Raw genomic sequence first — 20,815 nt, forward strand, 5'->3', positions numbered from 1 at the left:
ATAGAGCACAAAATTATCTTTTAAAAACAGTTAAAATTAGTTAACGTACGAATAACGTACATACAGTACGAAAAGTGTTCAATTTAGGTCCGGACTAATTTAGGTTTGCATTGTCCCTGTCCAGGGTATGCCGCGAATATAACGAAATCACATATAAGGCTCCTTTCATAAATGTTTTCAATGATTCGCCAAATGTTTTTAAAATTATACTTTTGCACTATTTAAATGCCGCATAGGCTCTTTTAAGCATCGCATTTGGATTTATTAACTTGGAATTTATTGTTAATGTTTTGTTAGTTCTTGGCAAATGTTGTATGCCTATAATTGGCAAGCATAGTTATAGGATACCACTGTTTATAACGTATTATGATGCGAATTCTTATATATGTTTTGCTGTTATTGTACGTTTTTATAAAAAGTAAATAAAAACATGTTCGACTGTATCGGAACTTTACCTAACGATGCCTAGCTCAAATATCATTCAACAATTTCAATATACTAAAACTGGGTTATGGTTTTTTATGATATCTCAATAAAATACTTTGTCACTTTTACGAGTTTTATTATTATATTATGTAGTTAGCGGACGGCAGAATTATTGACCATGCATGCCATCACCTATTCATTTACCAAAATTGACTACAAATAACACCATTCTAAGTACGGTTGGTATAGGATAAGTTCCAGTGACTGAGCATTTCAAATAATTACTATAATGTAGAACTTAAAGCTCTACAATGTAAATCGTTAATGTTTTACTTTGCGCTCTAAACTATTAGTATTCAAATGTGTTTGTTTTGAACCAATTCTGTCATGCATTCTAAAAGGAGGTATATAGGAATAAAAGTTATTAAGTAGTTTAACAAGAATTATGTCGATGAATATCTCACATTTCCAATAGAGTACCTCTTACAATAATTTGTGAAATATGTATGAGTTATATATTAAGTACATTAGTTTACGAAATTAGCTCGAGATATGCAAGACAGAACCGGAGTCAAATATTAGTTTGAATGGCGTTTACCTGTATTTCTATTTTTTTTACAATTTAGAAGCAGTTATTTTTAACTATAGGTTTTAGGACAACACATACACCTTCAATTAAGTACTATATCAAATCCTGATATCGACACGTATACAGTCAAAACGAACACTGCCTTATCAGTTTTTCGCGAATCAGCTCTAGCTCACGGAAAGAGTATATTTGTCACTCGAAGCGATAAGGCACTTTTCGTGGTGACTGTACTTATTCTTACCATTTCCAATAACGACTTTAGAACACCCGTATTGACTTACCACAACTATAATAATCAATTTTGGTTCATTTCCTTTTTAAAAAAGAAAATATATCTTCATAATCGTTGAAATATTTAATAATAAAGTACAGCATAAATTATTTTTAAAAAGAACTTTAAAATCATCTCACACGACTGTTTAAAACAAAACAATTTTTCTTTTACTGCTGTCCCACCACTATTTAGTAGTGCCGGCCAGGCGTGGTTTGACCTTTAACGGATTTTTTTGTTAAATATGTTTTTATGTTAAATGTTCTTATGTTCTGTTTCCCCAACGTATATCGTAGAAGGGAAAAGGTACATGCTAGGCAAGCGAGTACCGTTCTCGTCCACGTCTTCCCTTACCACCAGGTGAGATTGTGGACAAACGTAAGCCTACTGTTTAAGGACATAAGGGTTAATTTCCACCAAGACTAATTTTCTATGCAACATTTTAATGGGCGAATACGTAAAAGAGCTACTAAAATAATGACAACCAAGTTCTGAGGCTACAAATATGCTTGGATAGGTAGTTCATCACTTGATCATACTCCAATTGCAATTTAGGAGGCTTGTGATTGGTCAAAGTGTCTATAGACAATAATAGCAATTGGATAGGACATTCAGAGGTGTGAATCGAATTTAAAACGGCTTACGAATGACCAAAACAGCTCAAAGACTAGACAACTCTACACAGCTTAAAAGAGCTGCATATATGTTTTAAGTAACAAGGAAATTTCTTTCGAGTTAATCGGACATGGTTTACATATCGCCATTCCGATATTGGTGGAAGCATTCCGAAGACAAAGCGCAAATATCAACAACAAACATCACGTTTCAGTTGAAAGTGGTTAGTAGATTCACTTTCGCAATTCTTGACTGCACTATTGCACAACTTGCAAATATGATTCACAAAGCGAGAACTGCAAACATGTTCTTGTTTTCAACATTTTCTTATCTCCACCAAGGAAATGTTACTTATCACAATCCTGTACAAGCTGCACGCTGTCTTCGTCCCGCCGGCTGGCGTGTGGCCTACGCAGTGGCAGAGGGTGTTGAAGGAGGGAAAACCGCTCGCTCTGCTGGGATTGCTTCTTGCCAAGCGCTGTGCGGATGTGGCTATCTCCTGGAATTAATACGACATAAAATTTCAGTAGCTATAGAGCTCCTTGTGAAAGTGTTCGTCTAGGGAAGAACTGCCACCTTACCTATTTCTGCCGCCAAGTAGTAATGCGTTCCGGTTTTGAACGGTATAAGGGTGCTGGTCAAATTACAGGCACACGGGCGAGGTGGCAGTGCCCCTTTGCAATTTAAAGCACTGCAACTGTTGGACAGGCGTGCCGCTTACCACCCGGCACACGACTAGTTTGTTCCGTCACTTAACATTATTTTAAAAAAAGAATACCCGGATTAATAAAGAGTAAATAATATCGGTATTCGTACGTGTGTGTATAATTGTACTAACGTGTCAATGTGTGTTTACATGTGAGTGAGGTTGAATTGCTACTTACATATATACTTATAATAATAACGCATAGAAACCTAGTCCGCACACGCTAAGTGAGGCAAATTGAAGCGCGCCCAATGGGCCTACACTAAACTAAACTAAAACTAAACTAAACGTCAACTTGCACCGCGAACAGATCAAGAATTTTAGCTAAAAATGACGAAATGTGCGGTAAATAAGTGTAAAAATCCGTCAGACAAACATAAAATAGATACTAACATCACATTCCACAAGGACGTAACGCGTTTCAACTTATATTTTTATATAAATATTCACTAAAACCGAAAATTAACCTACTACTAAAACTAGCCTACATTTTTGCCTCACTTGCGACAGTTCGTTTGATATGAAACTATCATTCTATGCGTTATTATTCTATGCATAAATATAAAGTAATAGAGATTTTGCACCGCCGTTAAAATACTAAAATAAGTGACATTCACTATTATAACATTACTGAACGTAAAATTTGATTTACACGTCAATAAAACCGTCGTAATTGTAATAAATAATTAAAAGATATCTATTTAACTCCTAATGAGTAACACTTTATGTGATCTAGTTCTGCCAAAATAGCACTTATTCCAAAATGTGAAATATTTTTCCAATTTAATCTTAAATATATTTGTCAAGTAGAAAATTGTTTAAGTGTCTGTAATAAACTATAATAACCTATACATAAATTTTAATGATCTTTCACGGGAAGTGAGTAATTAGTTTTTCGTCGTTTATGACAAAATACACTTTTTGAGTTAATACACTATTGTAATAACAGTGCGATATCTCACCTGGTAAAGACAAAGGGCGTCCACATAGACTCAGATCGTGCGATTTCGGGGAGACCGACCGCGATGATCTCGGCCGTCCAGGCGTGTTGTTGTTCCGGTTCTCGTCGTGCCGCGCGCTGTGTCTAGGAGACCGACTGCCTAGCAGCTCCTACATACATCATATTTTATTGCGTTTCATAAATAATAACAACACAGACTGAATCCCAATCTGGGTAGTTCTCAGTACCCGAGCACCAGAATAGGTTAAGTTATAGGTATATATTTTTTACCTAGGTATTCAAAATACTTATAAGTCAGAAATTCGAATAAAAATTACACTTATTGGCCCTCAATATCCCGTCACGCGTTCTAGAGACACATGATGTCCCTAATGATTTTAGGAAAAGCATGTACAAGCAATAACATGTACATGTTATTATAATGTTATTCGTTTTGTATGAAAAATCTTTGTTGTTAAATTTGACCAACTTCTACAGCCCTAATTTTTTTCTTACGGTACAATGAAATCATCCTTATAAGAAACTGAGCCTATAAGCATCAAAAAACTCATTTACTGTTCTGTACAATGAAATGACCCTTTTATGAATCTGAGTCGACCATTAAAAAAAAATTTCATCAATTTTATTCATTTCTATGGACAACTCAGGCTTGACCAAAAAATTGACTATTCCAAACTGGTTTTCACAAAAAAAAAGACTTAGTGGTTCCTAAGGATGGTTAACTACCTCCGTGGCCGAACGGTTACCATTGACTGCCACGCAGAGGTCCCAGGTTCGATTCCCGGGCCGAGAGGAATATTTGTATGACCTACATTTATTTCTCTCGTGAGTTTGGGTGTAATTTGTGGTTGTCTATGTGTGTGTCCATGGCATCCGCGACACAGGATTTCCCTAGTGCGGGGCTATGTTGAGTGTGTGCGTTATTATGTTATTATTATAAAGACAGTTTCCTTGTATCTTCTATGGTTTCGGATTTCCCCATACTGTCCTATTTAAAAAAAGACACTGTATAGATATGATTTTTGTTATGGTGGAGGAAAACACAGCTGCGCGTTGGAGTCGTCGAATCCTAAATAGTTAGTATTCTCTAAGACGTGTGACGAGATACGAGTATTCAGTTGAGAAACAAAATTAAAACAATTACCAAAAAATAAGCATTCATATTTAACTAATAGTATTTAAAAATAATAGTTTAACTTGCTCTACATACCAACCGCGCGCTGTTTGCTGTCATTGAATCACGTTCCTTGTCCACGGGTAACAAATACACATACAATTGTACCATATTAATATAGTGGAAAAAAAATTCATGACCTTGGATTCAAGCCATTTAGTCAAAAATGTTAGTGAAAATCAACATGGAAAGTAACATAAAATTTTAATAGTAATATCATAGTACTAGAATAAAATAATAAAATCCTGTATCTTTTTGCTACGTCTACTATCAGTAAACTGCATACATGCGAAGACATTTTCCAATTTAGCTCAAAATCATATCGACGGCAGAAAGGCAAAAAAGGCCGCTTAAGTTGAAAATGACTTATTCTTGGGTAGTAAAATTTGTGAATAATATTACAACGTTATCACATGTCATCAAATCTGTTTTATGGATTTGAAATCATAATTTTAGCCGAAAGACGGTCCAGTGGTCTAGTTCTCTCCTAAGATCGGCACAACGATCAGCCTTGCATTGTACGAAAACTGGATTCTTCCAGAAAAAAACAGGCTTTTGACTCTTTCAAAAAGGCTTTTACCTGAGAAAAAGCTGTATGCTACAAATAAATTTGTAATTTTTTTTATTTGTTTATTTATTTTAAATTATATTTATTCTATCTAAATTATTATCGCAATAACTACATTTCAAAAAAATTATAAATAAAATTCAGCACTTATTTGAAATTATTTTCAATTATTTTCAATTATTTTCATTTATTTTTCAAGGTTGTAAGTTGTCACAGAGGATGACTGACACCCATAATACAGATTTTTTCTAGACTCAGTGGTCATTTACTTTAAAATGACACTACAGCGTAACTTGTTTAGTTTTAGGTAGCTAGTTTGTAAAGTTAGACCTTGCTCCATAAATTATTATTATTATTTTTACATACATTTTGTTTTCTTCGTTTTAAATTTGGAGAGTGTAATTTTACACTAACTTATTACTAAGACTAATATTGCCGTGCTGCTTACCTTGTTTTTGGATAGTGGTCTATTGTAATTCAATGTAGTCTATTAATGTGCTAAACTGTACCAGTTACGATGTGAGGATTACATTACCTTTAAAATAAATAAACGTATACTTATGTTGAATAATAACATAGCTTTGAAAAATTATTTTATTACAAACAATCTTTTTCATAAGGATTTTAATACTATCCAAAAATATTACCTACCTATAAATATCACTACTTAGCTTCTTTCACTTTAAACAGTCAATATTCAAGGTTAAATTTGTACTCACAATATCTGCTTAACGCGCCTGAATCCAAGGGCATACCTGAACTTGTAGTTGGAGTAGTTTGCGAATCAAGACTCGTGGACAGGGAAAGTGTTTATCGTCCTTATCAGGAATGTATGTAACTTATATTGACGAAATAAAGTTATTAACAACATGTAAATAAGGGGAGACAGAGCAATAGCTCTAACTTCCTGGAATATTCTTCAACTCACTTGCTCAATGTCGCATGAAGGCATGTTCTCAAGACCAAATAAAACACATAGCCTAAGTAACGCTGTAAATAATTCGATTTCGTCAGAATTGCAAGTAAGGCTCCATTTACATTGACGCGGAACGGAATGAAAAGTATTTTAACCGACTTCAAAAAAGGAGGAGGTTCTTAATTGACTGTATTTTTTTTTTGTTACACGATTACTATTTGTATATGTAAACCGATTTTGATGATTCTTTTTTTGTTGGAAAGAGGGTCAGTATTGGTCTCATTTAAATTTAAAGAAAATATTCCACCTCTAAAGGTGGCGGTTCGCGTTGAGACCAAGACAAGAGACCGAGACGATAGACAGAGACAGGAGACCGAGACAAATATCTTCGTCTCCGGTGGTGTACTGTGCGCCAAGACATGCTCAGACAGCGACCACTGTTTAATCAGTATTGCGTTGTCAGTCGTTGGGGACCCGTATACTGGAAAGTTTTGGACAGTGTATTGGAAAGCTATACAGATATCAAGTATAATAATATAATTATTATTATAATTATGTTAATACATAATATTATACTTTAAATTTTCTTCCCTGAATGAGTCAAGCTGCGAGTGAAATAGCGCAGGATGTTGTCATAACATTTCAATTAATTTAGCAGTTTCTTCATCAGAAAACGACGTTATTTTTCACAATAGCGCACGTGCTTTTCGAACGAGATTTCGATACCACGGGTCGCGGTAGAGACAGTCTCACTGTCTATGGTCTCGCGTCGTAGTCGCCTGTCTTGGTGTCACTCACGAACGGAACACATACAAAAGTCTAAAGTCAAGTAAGGATTTTGGTCTCCCGTCTCGGTCTCCTGTCTGTTTCGATGCGAACCGCCACCTTAAGGGTGACAAACTTGAGGATGAATCCGGTTTCGCACACTTTCCGGTAACCGATTTGAAATAAAACTTGGCAAATAGATGAAATTCTGAACTTTCGAAGTCGGTTTTTATTTTAATTTTAGTTGTAACGAAACTGTACATAGCGTAATGAACTGTATGTCATTTGTGTAACGTACAAACTAAATACGCTACGGTAGTATATATAGCGAAAATTCTCCGACAAACGCACGACCTATTTTTTGGCTCGTATCAAGTTTCGACGCCTCCTACGTAAAGTATCGTATGTCGAAATTGCCAAGTTTACTGGGGAGTGTTTTAAAGTTCTCCGTTTCATTCGGCATAGCTTGTTACTCACATAGAGTGATCCTCTAATAGATCATCTAGCCGATATCTAGGATTTTATGATACTCAACGTGTGTAACGAGATTTGCCGAACAAAAGTGAGAAATCTAAAGTCACGTGTTATGCTTATTTCAGTGAATTCAGAACTTTAAAAAGCTCCCCTGTAAACTTGGCAATTTTGACATACGATACTTTACTTGGGAGGCGTCGGTTTGTACGTCTTCTTTCGTCTATTTCTGCTTGCGTCAAAGTAAATTAAGCCTATTGGTTTAAGAGAGAACATAGGTAACTCCTACACCGCACAGCGCTCAGTGTGTAAAGCTGGTAAGACACATAATAGCATGCAAAGCAAAAAGGGACACAATACAAGCATAGGGAGTTTTTGGTTAGGTATATTAGTAACCTTTTCCTGTGAATTGACTGAGTATACGCTATAGGAGAGCGGGCTGGCCGCGCTGAAGTCGAACGCCGACGCTGCTCGGTACGACAGCGAATCTAGAAATTAGTATAAGCGTTTTTGGCTAGTTTAGGTACACAGGTTAAGCTATAAAACAAACTGACACTTTCTACACGACGTAAATTACAATTTTCAACCAAGTAATTTCATGAACCGGAATGAACTGAATGGGAAAAAAACCTGTATTTTTATGATGCCGATTGAAAGGGTCAATCACAAGGATCAATTCTTTTTATACACTTTTTAAGTAATATTACTTTAAAAATTTCAAACAATGTGTCCATGAAGCAAAATATTTTATCTGCAATATTTAAAAGTACTTTCCCTCAGTGTCGCATAACTGTGGGCCACCTGTATATGCCTCATGCGGTTGGTCTGGGAGTATCAGAGTATCATTTACACTAACACTAATCAGACTCTTTACGGGTCCCATAGTCACAGTTAACTAGATCCGAAAGAGTTCTTTGCATTATGCAATGAGACTGAGATTCTAATTCATTTGTGGTCTTTTCTTAGTTACGATTAGACGTGTGTCGATCGTGATCGATCGAATCAAAAATGATTCGAACAGCACCTTTGACCCGATAACCCAGGTTACTAGCTTCTAAATAACCCTATCATTTTAGAGTTTTATGGATCATGCGCGCAATATTCGACTTTCAACAATTCACAATATTATTGTTGCCTCGTTCACTCTCACTTGAAGTCCCCACTCACAACACGGTTCGCCTTCTCACTCTTCGTTTGGGTCGAACATTTGTTCGATAGAGCATTCGTTCGATCGAATCAAAAAGTCAAGCAATCGATCAACGAGTCAATGGGTCAACGGGTTAACGGATTAATGAGTCTACCAATCATTAATCCTAATTGCTCCGTGGCGTAGAGTCCATTACATGGTAATTTTGTAAGTTTAATCTGTTAATTTGGTATGCTGTGATTACTTATAAGTGCACTAGCCAATATTAAAATATTAATGAATAATAAATTAGTAATTTTGAAGTTTTTTGTATTTTTGTTTTGTAGGTGTTACTTTTCCTAGAATGAAATTTTAGTGTCCTAAATGTGGTTTATCAATGATGCATTTAATTTTATACACATTACCCATCAGCAAGAAAGAATAAAAGCTAATTGTATAATTTGACACTTTTAAACGCCATATGGAAGTATAGTGACGACGAGTGACCCACTAAAAGATCGAACATACTCGTATTATGATCGAATCATTTGACCCGATCACATTACGCATGGGTCATAATCGAACCGGGTTACCAAAAATAATCAACCGACATGGGTCTAGTTAGATTTAGATTAGATGATAGAGAAACCAAAGGACAGTGGTTCAAAATATCTCAAAATAATTTTGAGAGCAGAGTCTGTAGAGCCTCTGCACCTCTTAAGCCAATGACTTCTCTAATGGGCATACAATACCAATTTTTGGGCAAAGGTATACCCCAGTATTAAAAAAAAAATGTGCAACGGGCTGGTATCCGCAACTCGACGACAAAGCGCCTATTTTTTTTTTTAATAATAATTACACTAACTTCACACACATAGGTTCCAGAGGCATAGTGTTTAACCTAGTGTAATATTTCTTTTTTTTTGTGATAACCTTTTTTACTAACATAGGCTATAAGTAACTAACATGATATGGACAATGTCTGAAATATATTTTTTAATTTGATTTGATATTCTAAAAGCAAGAAGACGATCAGCTGGTTTAAAATATACACGAGCGAAGCATTGTTAGAAATAATGCCGAAACACGCCAAATAAATGTTATTTCTGTTACACAGCGGCACAATTAAGAACTTTCAACATAGAATAAATAAATTAGAAGTAGTTTAGCATCGATTAGCTTACGATAAGAAATTAATCAGTCAAATACGTTGCCGACACAATTTCCCTATTAGATTAAAGAAGGTAATCATCGAAATAATTCCATCAGTTCTAGTATGAAAATGTGGCAATGATATTTTTAATTACAACAATGCTATGTCTGTTATATTACATCTCGAAAAAAAAGATAAGATGAAGTTAGAGCAATTTAATAAATTCGAGAATTGTGAATAATCTCTATGTTACAATTACTTTAAAAATGTGATTTCACGTCACTTGTATTTATGTTATACACACACTGATACAAGTAGCGGAACAAAAAAGTGAGAATATAATATTTAAATAAATAAGAATTTTTAAATATGTAAGTTTGAAAATGTGTATGTAACGTACATATGCAAATGAAATATATAATATGATATTTATATTTACGATTGCTTTAAACCAAATCAGCAATAATTTATTGTTTGTAATTTCGATACTTAAATGTGGAGGTTTCTAACAGACTTTTTGATATTATTTATATACCGTTTTTTTTTATTATAGCCGTAAACCCTCCCGAAATAAGTAAAATAAAAAAACCAATACACATAAACTAGAAATTATATTAACATTGCCTTAGTGCAGTCTTACTTAACTTTTTCAAAAACTATTTTTATTTAAGGTTTTTTTTTTTTCGAAAACAAACCCTCAAACTGTTTTTTGTTTTAGTTTATTCGTTGAAAATTAAAATAAATTAATGCTAGTTAAACATGTTTTTATTTTCAAATAGACGTAAAATAAATGAACCGGCCCGACTTTCGAGAAAATACAGCATTATTTGAAATTTTATTAGTGCTTCGCTAAGTGTGCCGGTGTATGTATATTTAAAAAAATGCTTTCATTTTTATTTCAATAGGCACGCAAATATTTCAAGCCTCTCAATTGTTTAACCGCTACTGTTAGTAAATAATATTTGAGTGTAAGCAGGTTGCGAAACTTTTTCTTCTTTTTCAAGCGTTTTTTAGGATTGTGTTTCTTTTTACCATGGGGCCAACAGCTGGTGGGTGGCGGTGACCGGATCATATGTTCATGGACTTCCTTAAGGGTGATAGGGTCTTCTTCTACGAAATCTAGGGCTGTACTTCCAAATTCCTGAAAATTGGAGAGAAGTTTGATTTAGGTACATTTAATTAATATATTCAATAGTAAGAGCGGTGGTAACTCAAAGCGAGAGAGAATGAATGCTTCCCAATTTTTAACTGCCACGGGCCGTACGCTTTCCATGGTTTCCGGGTTCGATTCCCTGGCCGGGAGAAATATTTGGATGACCTACATTTATTTCTCTCGTGAGTTTGGATGTAATTGTGGTTATCTATGTCAGTGTCCATGGCACCAGCGATACAGGGTTTCTCTAATGCGGTTTAGTAGTCGTCGATACGAATCCCTTTAGTAACATGTACCTATGACTCCAATTTTCAAGTTACGTACATTTGTAATTGTTTAGTAGCATTAACTCCCGTTGCCCTGCAGTGAGAGGTATAATGGGTTGACGGAAATGATGATTGAATTTATATTTATTTAAAATTTGTATTTTTTGTCACTTTAATTGGCCTTACCAAATAACGTTTTTATTTGTAAGTGGATTTGTGTAATGTTTCATATAAATAAATTTAAAAAGTAAATAAGACATTGCCTCATAAGTCATCATCATCATCACAGGCCTCCCCCAAAGATTTCCAGACCAGCCGATGGGACGCAACGTGCAGCCATCGGTTACCCGCCGCCCTTACCAGGACATCCGTCCATCTAGTAGGGGGCCGTCCTACTGAACGCCTTCCGGTTCGTGGTCTCCATTCAAAAACATTTCTGCCTCAACGGCTGTCAGTTTTACGTGATCTCCTCATTTCTGATTCGATCACGTAGAGAAATGCCGAGCTTTGCTCGCTCGATAGCTCGTTGAGGGACTTTGAGCTTTTTATGAGGCCCATAGTAATGAGCCTCATAAAAAAGTGACCACGTGTCAGAGCCGTAGGTCATCGCTGGCAACACGCACTGCTCGAAGACTTTTGTCTTCAAGGACTGTGGTATTGCGGACGAGAAGACCTCCCGGAGTGTCCCGAAATTGCCTCATTACCATTTTATAAATTTCCTGCTCTAATACCCTTTCTTTCATTCATCTCTATCAGTACGTGATGACGGTTATTCACTGTCTTTATACAAATATCATCATTTATACAACCCGTCAAACCTTTGTTAAACCTTATTACCACTTGAAGTTCAAATGCTACATGTTTTTTAACATGTGATATTAAAAATGAGATGTATTTACCGTTGACTTACAAATAAATGGACGACGGGTCTAATACAAAAACCACGAAAAAAATGTCCCAAGTCAACCTATTTAAACGTAGTGACATGTAAAGGGATATGAAAAAGCTAAACCGTTGAATTTAAATTGTCAATGTCATCGCAGTTCTGTCTAATTTTGCTTGCTTCGCTTCAGTCGAACAAACGAAGACTAAAGCGTGAATGACGCTCTGTATACGATTTTAACGCCCTATAAGTTCGGACACTTTTTAGCGCGGTCCCGACGTCCATATAATTGTAAGTCAATGTTATTTACACATATTTTCATGAAAACTCCGGAAAAGTATAGATTATGGAAGAAGAATAATATTATCTAATCGATGCCTTACTTTCTCAAACTGTTACCTTATGAAGAGTGATTATTCAGGAGAAGGCAAAACTTTCTATTTATTTCAAATTTCTTATTAAGGGTGTTAATTTGGATGCGTTACTTTAAGAATAGGTAAAAGCCAGTGAGTAAATATGAAGTGAAATCGGCCTGCAAAATTGGTATATACAATCCATTTTTGCATTTCAGTAAGAAAGTAAGGCGAAGATATCCAACCAGTGAATTAGCTCGAAATCTTTACAGTCATGGAAAAATGTTCATACATACAGAAAAAAATTTGGGAAAGAAATTTCTTCTTTATTATATATTTTTTCTGAAATTTAAAAAAAATATTTTTATTCAAATTTAGAATTTTTTTTGAACAGTTGCTCAACACTAGTAATTCCTCAAAAATAACAAGTAATAATACGTGAAAAAAAATTCAAGATTACCTGTGACATTAGTATCGTATCATCAGCTTCACACTCCTCTGTATGACTTTCTATGAGGCTTTCTCTGCTTGCCATTATTTGCTGAAACAAAATTAAATACTGTAATTAAATTTACACACAATATATAAATTTAAAATAACGTTTGAGAAATAAGGACAGCAAAGTTCTTTCCTGTTTTTATTGATAAATTAATTACACATTTGACCTCTTGATGGAAAGTGACGATGAGGTCGACGATGGAGCATACACACCTATATAATGCCTATTCAATCTAAACTTTAAAATGCTTATAACGTTCAGGGAATAAATCTGCAGGCAAAGAAATCCACTCCCAAGTACGCTATACAAATGTGGAAGCATAAATTACTGCCTGCTTTTTAAAGTTATCCAGCTGATTTTATATCTAGGCATATACAACTAACTGCATTTACTTAGCACTTAGCATTACTTAACTTAACAACTTAGCATTACTGTGTGCCGGTTTTGAAGTGTGGGTGCTGGTGAAGTTACAGGGCACATGGGACTTGTGAGTTTATGTCTCAGGGTCACGGGCGCAGTGGCAGTGCCCCTCAGATCTTTTCGATTTAAAGTTCTGAGTGGCACTGTAACTGTTATGGACAGACGTGAAGCTTACCATCAGGCGCACGCCTTGTTCGTGCATTTAATATTTTTAAGCTGCATTTCCAAATTAGGCCACGGTGTGGACATTTCACATTTTCATCGCCGTGATGGGTCAAACCCGCGCCTCGCACCGCGCACCGCAGGTGGCAAATGCTATTTATTAGTCGATAACATGAACGGTGTGGACCTAACGAACGCCTGTTGCCACTTGTTTTTAGGATTTTTGATAGCTCATCTACGTTTCTAGACATAAAATAAAATAAATACGAATAATAAGTTTCAATTTCAATTTAAAAGTATCAAACTAAAATCAATGTAAAATCAACAGACGTATGCTGTCGCCGTTAGTTGAAACAGCGCATGTGACAAAAGCTCAAAACCGAGAAAATATTGTTTTAAACATTGAAATAAAATTGAAAAATACCTAGTTTTTTCTTTCGGTAACTTCATACCTTATCCACCTAGAAAAAAATAAAAATAGTGACAGATCGGTCTTTTATTACTGACCACGGCATAACCATACATAACATTTTTTTTTTAATGTCACATTCACCCTTTCAACTATCGGCGGCAGTATGTCAGTTTTAGGCGCGGCCTAAACGTGACACTCGAAAATTCTAGCCGGCGATGAACGTGTTAAGGATTAATTTATTTGGCTAACTGCATTAACGGTGTCGTCAAAAGTTAACGCTATCGTATCACGGCCCAAAACAACCTCGGCAGGTCAAGGACGCGGCTTGAAGGTAAAGTATATTTTCCTTCATTGTGAATACACCAACGTTTTCAAGTAGCCCAATTTCGATTGTCGTTTTCAGATTAAAGTTTGGGATCTTGGGAGATATGGCTGACAAGTCCCGTGTGCCTGTAATTTCAACAGCACCCTTACCCTTCAAAACCAGAACCCAGTAATGCTCACATTACTGCTTGGCAGCATTGATGGTGTTGAACTTTGAACGATATACTAACAGTGTAAAGTTTAAATTATATTAACAATTAAGATTTTCTTATTTCTTTTTAAATTTGAATCTACGGCCAATCAACATCAAGATGTTGTAGTGTTTTGGCGACAACGGTTCTTATAGTAATCAAGGCCTAAGGCACTTCCATTGCTCTTTTTTTCTTCCGAGGTATTATTAAAAAAACGCACTTCAATCGTAAAGCCAAATACACAGTGTGTAGTGGAATGGTGTCGTATACATACACAAAAAAAAATAGTCGAAATGGGAAAAATAAAGGAGGTATTTGAAGCCGGTTAAAAAGGTTTTCATATTTCAAGAAATTTCATCAACTATATAAACCCAGTAAGACCAATAAATTAAAACATATTAATGGCCATGCGTGCACTGCACGCACATAAATTATCAGTGATATGAATAACAACGAAGCTTGATGCAATTATTATGTTAATGATGTGCTTTCACTTGATAATAACATGTGCAATGGAAGTTTACCACTACGATTAAAGACTTATTTGTTTTCTCTATGTCCTCGGACATGTCTGTGAATTTACGATATCGAAATATGAGGTACAACGACGATGTCTAATGTGGTCGTAATACATTTCTAGGATGCTAAAAATAATATAATAATAATAATAATAACGCACACACTCAACATAGCCCCGCACTAGGGAAACCCTGTGTCGCGGGTGCCATGGACACACACATAGACAACCACAAATTACACCCAAACTCACGAGAGAAATAAATGTAGGCCATACAAATGTTTCTCCCGGCCCCGGAATCGAACCTGAGACCTCTGCGTGGCAGCCCGGCATGGTAACCGTTCGGCCACGGAGGCAGTTAAAAAAATATATGACTATTCTCTACTTTACACAGTTAATTAACATGCCGTGGTTTTTATATTGATTCAATATAAAATGTTCAGTTTATGTAATCAATCAATTTTGTCAATATGTTGTTGATACTCCTCTATGGAAAAGCAGCAGGCGGTAACCGCGCAAAAAGTGCTTGGAAATCACTCTGTAAAGCCCGTAGTTGGTTTTTAAGATCCATTATAGCGAAGCGGTGCGTTCCGTACTACATGTTTAAAACATTCATAATTCGTTACTGCCTGTTTATCAACCTGGACCCGATTCAGAACTCTTCGATATTTTAACCGAATCGTTCCATTGGATATTGTTCTTGAATCGAATGGCGCTTTCCAAGCTACTCTGTTAAACGTACAGCGTTTACGGAGCTAGTCGGTAAAATATATCTTTTATATACATTTTTAAGACTTTTAAGGTCCATTTGTTTAGGTACTTAACTAAATGTAAATAATCTTAAGATGTGTATTTAATGAAATATACATTTATAAAATGATTTTTACTTACCTTCAACTGCAAAATACAAATACTTAGCTTCATATGAAATTGCATGCCTATTTTTATTACCTATTGATTTGTAAAGTATATGTTTCAATAAAAAGATGTATCGAGATTCTTTACATTTAGATAAGTACCTAAACAAATGGACTACAAAATATAGGAACGAATTAGTCTTGTATTAAAACAAAGTTAATAAAATTGAACAAAATCCAAACATTATTTAAATTAATAAGAGATTTCCATATTAAATCTTGCTTTGTAAACAATACGTTCGTTCGGACGTTCGGTAACTTTCATTCGGTAACTGTGTTTTGAATAGCCTTTGCCGATCAAGAAGTTCCGAGTAATGGTACGGGTGTGTCCTCATTTCGGTTCGGTTTCGAATACGACAGTTTGACGTTCGATTCGGGTGTTGTGAATAAAAATTAAAAGAAACCGTACGATATCAAATCGAAACAGAGACCCCCTGGTTTTATAACTGCTACTTTTATTACGTTCAATAATAATAATAAGGCATTTATTTCGAAAATTTGTCTTTTTTTATGATATCAAGTGACGGGACGAACGAGTCGTGCACCTGATGGTAAGCTACACGCCTGTCCATAACAGTTGCAATGCCACTCAGAGCATTAATCGCAAAGATCTGAGGGGCACTGTCATTCCCATTACCCTGATATTTAATTTCACCAGCACCATTACCCTTCAAAACCGGAACACAGTAATGGTCACATTACTGCTTGGCGGCGGAAATAGATAAGGTGGCAGTACGTTCCTGGACGAACTCTTTCACAAGGAGCTCTACTGCTACTAAATTTATAATTTATATAAAAATAAAACAACTACATAGTTATTATAATTTAATTATGAGATAACTTGTCTAATTCTTAAGCCAGGATGTGAGGGTCTTTTTACATCTATCTTATTCTATAAAGCAAAGTAGCAATTTAAAGTAAATGGCCAAAAAAAACTTTTGATGGTTATGTGTTTTTTTGAAACCAAGGGAACTTGTAAAAAATATAAAAATATCATTGTTTATCCTTTTATAGCAAAATTTTTATTGAATTGATATTCAATCATTTTTTAAGTGAAATACTCCACTAGTTTGTTATAATTATTAATACAAAGATCGAACACCCAGAAAAAATTCCTTCAATCCGGCCGGATTCGAACTGACGTCTTCTAGCATACTGTGCTAGACGCTATACCAAATAAGCCACGGAACGAACCAACGGACCTCACGAATTTTTCTATGTGTTTGTTGTCATATCTTATTTGGTTTTTTAACAACTGTTATGCTTTTTATGATGTGAAATTGTCATTCTTACAACTATTGAAGTTCTAAAATGAATTTTTCAGTTTATACACTGTTCACTGAGTTGATTGTGCTGGATACTACCAGTTTACATCTCATACTAAATATAATGATCTTAAGACATGAGTGAACTAATAGATAGGGTTATTGGTAAAATACAAATGACCTTGCAGAGTTACTGACTAACATCATAAACGTCAAGTTTTGTTCTATACCAAACTTTTTACAAAACATAATAAATTTACAAAAAATAACCTTTAAGCGCACAGTTACACGAGGAGAATGTTTGCGGCCGCCGCGCGGCGAACGCTCAGTTACCACGCCTTGATATACATTAATGGCGGATCTGAATTCTATTTACTAGGCAATAACATTTAAATTCCTCTGAATAATACAACCGCCGCCCGGCCGCCGCGTAGTTCAAATTCGGGCCAGACTCGCCTGCGTGCCCGGGACACTCATTTAAGTTAAAACGTAAAAGCGAAATAAATTTAGCGTATTTTGCCATTTTTTTTTTTTTTAAATTTTTTTTTTATACCTGACAGGCAAATGACTCCACTCCACCTGATGTTAAGTGGAAAGTGTTATCCAAACGCGAAGGAACCTAGTGCAGCGATGGAATCCTCACTGCACTAGCCACCTCCACCCTGCCTGCCTACAATATGCCTCTTCACGCCTCGTTTGAAGGACCCCATATCATAAGAGGGAGGGAAGACATATGCTGGAAGGGAGTTCCATTTGTCAACAGTGCGGCAGAGAAAGGAGCCACCGAACCTTTTAGTACGCGATGGAATGCGGCAGGTAGTGAAACGGTGACTACGAAGGCCAGCACGCGTGCTTCTGAGCAGGAACGGGGAAGGGGGGATGAGGTTGAACAGCTCCTCAGAGCACTCACCATGGTACATGCGGTAAAACCATGGTGCATAACAGTTAGACCGCGCCTTGGCGACCGTGAGGCGGCCGCGCGAGGTGAGCGCGACAACATTCATGTCGAAGAAATGCGCCCTTAAGTTTTTGTTGTACTATGACACTTTTTACGTCTTTGACTTAATTGTAAGGAGTAAGTAGCAGCACTGGTATTTACGCCAATGCTTTCTTTTGTTACTGCACAGAGTTATGACCATGTAGAGCGATCTATTTCAACATTTTTATTTTTAAATTAAAATAACATCTGGTGAATTATTAAAAGTAATGGACAAAAGTCTATATATATGTATGTCTATATATATATATATGTGTGTGTGTGTATAGTATTTAGAGTTAGGTATATATATTTGCGTGTGATGCACTTTGGTGGCATGGCTTAATGGGCTGCTATCGCTCACCTACATATATGGTACTGGCAGAAAACCAGCACTGTTTGACTTCTCTCGGTCTACAGTATTTATGCTGAGTCAGGGCCATTTTAGCACAAACTGTAGTCTTAAGTACATTAAAATTTTATCAGTTGTTATAGTATTTGTTTGTTTTTCTCACAGTATTTGTTTTTCTCGCAATATGTGTTTTGTATAAATGTGTATAAAATTAATAATGAATGTTCTATGTGCTTTTATTTTATACTCTGTGAAGTGATTGTAAATGTTTTGTTTCTGTTTGTATTTGTGCTGAACAAACGTGTTATCTATCTATCTATCTATCTAAAAGTTGTTGTTTATGATCTTAGTAATACAGTCCTGAGAGATTGTTAGTATTATAAATAATAATAATAAATGATGAAACCCTACGTCGCGGGTGCTATGGACACTCACATAGACAACCACATTATACTCAAACTCATGAGAGAAATAAATGTAGGCCATACAAATATTTCTCAAAGCCCGGGAATCACACAAGGGACCTTTGTGTGGCAGACCAGCATAGTAGCCATTCAGCCATCGGTTTTATTCACCGACTCCAAAAAAAGGAGGAGGTACTCAATTCGACTGTAGTTTTGATTCTTTTTTTGTTGGAAAGAGGATACCTCAGTGATGATCCTATTTAAAAGCAAATATTCCACTTCCAAGGGTGGCAAACTAAGGGATGAATGACTTTTGAGCTAGATTTTTTTAGAACTATGTACTGAGATTGTTTATAAGATATTTTGGTGGTGCCTTATCTCAGTATTTTAGTACTAGTGACTATTTTATTTATTAAAATTTGGATGATAATTAAAATTTCAACTGTATAAAGACAAGTTCATTGTAAAACTGACCAGACCTGTGATCCCGAAAGGACTAACTTGGATACTGGACTTCTTTAAATTGGTTCTGGTTTAGGTGTTACAGTGCCCAGAAGTCAATATAGTTGCTCTAGTAACAATAGGGGCATCTCTTATTATAGACTAGGTAACTAGTATGGTTGTCAGGCACATTACGACATTGTTATTAATATTTCTCTGATGAAAATATTGTTTTGGCTAACATAATTAGGTACCTGTAAGTATGGGTTATCTTGTCTAGATAATCTTAGGGCTTCCATGTCCTGTGCTATGTTCCTCGTCCTTCCAGGCGTTAACAAAACAGCCGAAGCACTACCTATGGCTGGAGACATCACTGCAAATATAAATAAAAGCGTTTTTTCAATGATCCGAGCTTCGTAAGTAAGAGTGCATAAATACATAAAAAAATATGAACACTAACCCGATAACGAGTCGTTGCTACTATCCATTTTATCCTAATTTATAAGTTACTGCACTGTAAACACGATTTAAAATCTCGTGGACTCCATAAACATGAGATTTCCACAATATGAATATATGAATAGGTGAGATTTTTCTACCACTATTTTCACACTTTTTCGATATTTATTCACCTTGAACACTATTGGAAAATTTGGTTATTGTATTAAATTACGTGTTGGTTTGTTTTTATAAGCGTTTTGTGGAAATAATCTACATCTTTTGCGAGTTAGTGAACTGGAAGGTGATAATGATAACGATTGATTGACAGAGTTGACAATCATGTGTTCGTTCAGAAATTACACACTGACAAAACATCTGTTTGCCCGTCAATTTACGTTCGGGAATCGACAGCATTTTTTTCGGGACATTTGGGATGTTCTTACCTTTAGAGGATGGAAAACTTAAGAGAATGGAAATGGAAAATAATCTAAGGGGATGTCACATACAAAAACATAACATAGGTACCCAAGCCTAGATAAATAAATCTTAGAGGATAGTAGATTAGGATGTCGAAGACGGATCCCCTGGTGAACCGTCCCGTCAGTCGATAGGCGCCGGGCCTAAGTGGTGACTGTCAGGATGGCTGGTCGCCTGTCGCATCTGACACTGAGTGTATATTCAAGAATTGCTACCGACTTGCTACTATTTGTTTCTTCGTAAAATTTCCATTGGTTATATTTTTTTAACTAATGTAGATAGGAAGCGTATATCTTTAATTCGTGAAGGTAGCAATAATTGGTAATATATACTTTTTGGAAAATCTGCTCCCTTCATGCTGAACAAAGTGGCAAGAAGCCATCCTGAGGTCAGAATGGCTGGTCAATATTTTTTTTATTTCTTAGAATATATCAAAAGTAGCAATTATTTAGAAAAGGTGGCAAATAGGTAGCAATTCCTAAATATACTCTCAGTGCCAGATGTGACAGACGACCAGCCATCCTGACGGTCACGCCTGATTGTAATGTTGCTAGAATTTATTCAATTTCTTACCGAAAATCAGGGAAATTACTGCACACGCGCGCTTTATTCCACCGTGAC

At 35.7% G+C, this 20,815-nt stretch overlaps 1 protein-coding gene across 1 annotated transcript; it reads right to left on the minus strand.

Moving 5' to 3' along the window:
- Positions 1–1,431: 1,431 nt before the first annotated feature.
- On the minus strand, positions 1,432–19,883 carry LOC113229696. The gene is made up of 7 exons (XM_026463380.1): positions 19,737–19,883; positions 19,531–19,649; positions 12,857–12,937; positions 10,774–10,882; positions 7,859–7,950; positions 3,570–3,717; positions 1,432–2,400 (listed from the first exon to the last, which is right to left on the minus strand). The coding sequence occupies exons 1-7, from the start codon at positions 19,762–19,764 to the stop codon at positions 2,249–2,251; spliced, it is 729 nt and encodes a 242-aa protein (XP_026319165.1). The 5' UTR covers positions 19,765–19,883; the 3' UTR covers positions 1,432–2,248.
- Positions 19,884–20,815: the final 932 nt, after the last annotated feature.

The sequence above is a fragment of the Hyposmocoma kahamanoa genome, unplaced genomic scaffold, assembly GCF_003589595.1.
Source record: "Hyposmocoma kahamanoa isolate Upper Pololo Valley unplaced genomic scaffold, ASM358959v1 62, whole genome shotgun sequence".
NCBI classification, from domain to species: domain Eukaryota; kingdom Metazoa; phylum Arthropoda; class Insecta; order Lepidoptera; family Cosmopterigidae; genus Hyposmocoma; species Hyposmocoma kahamanoa.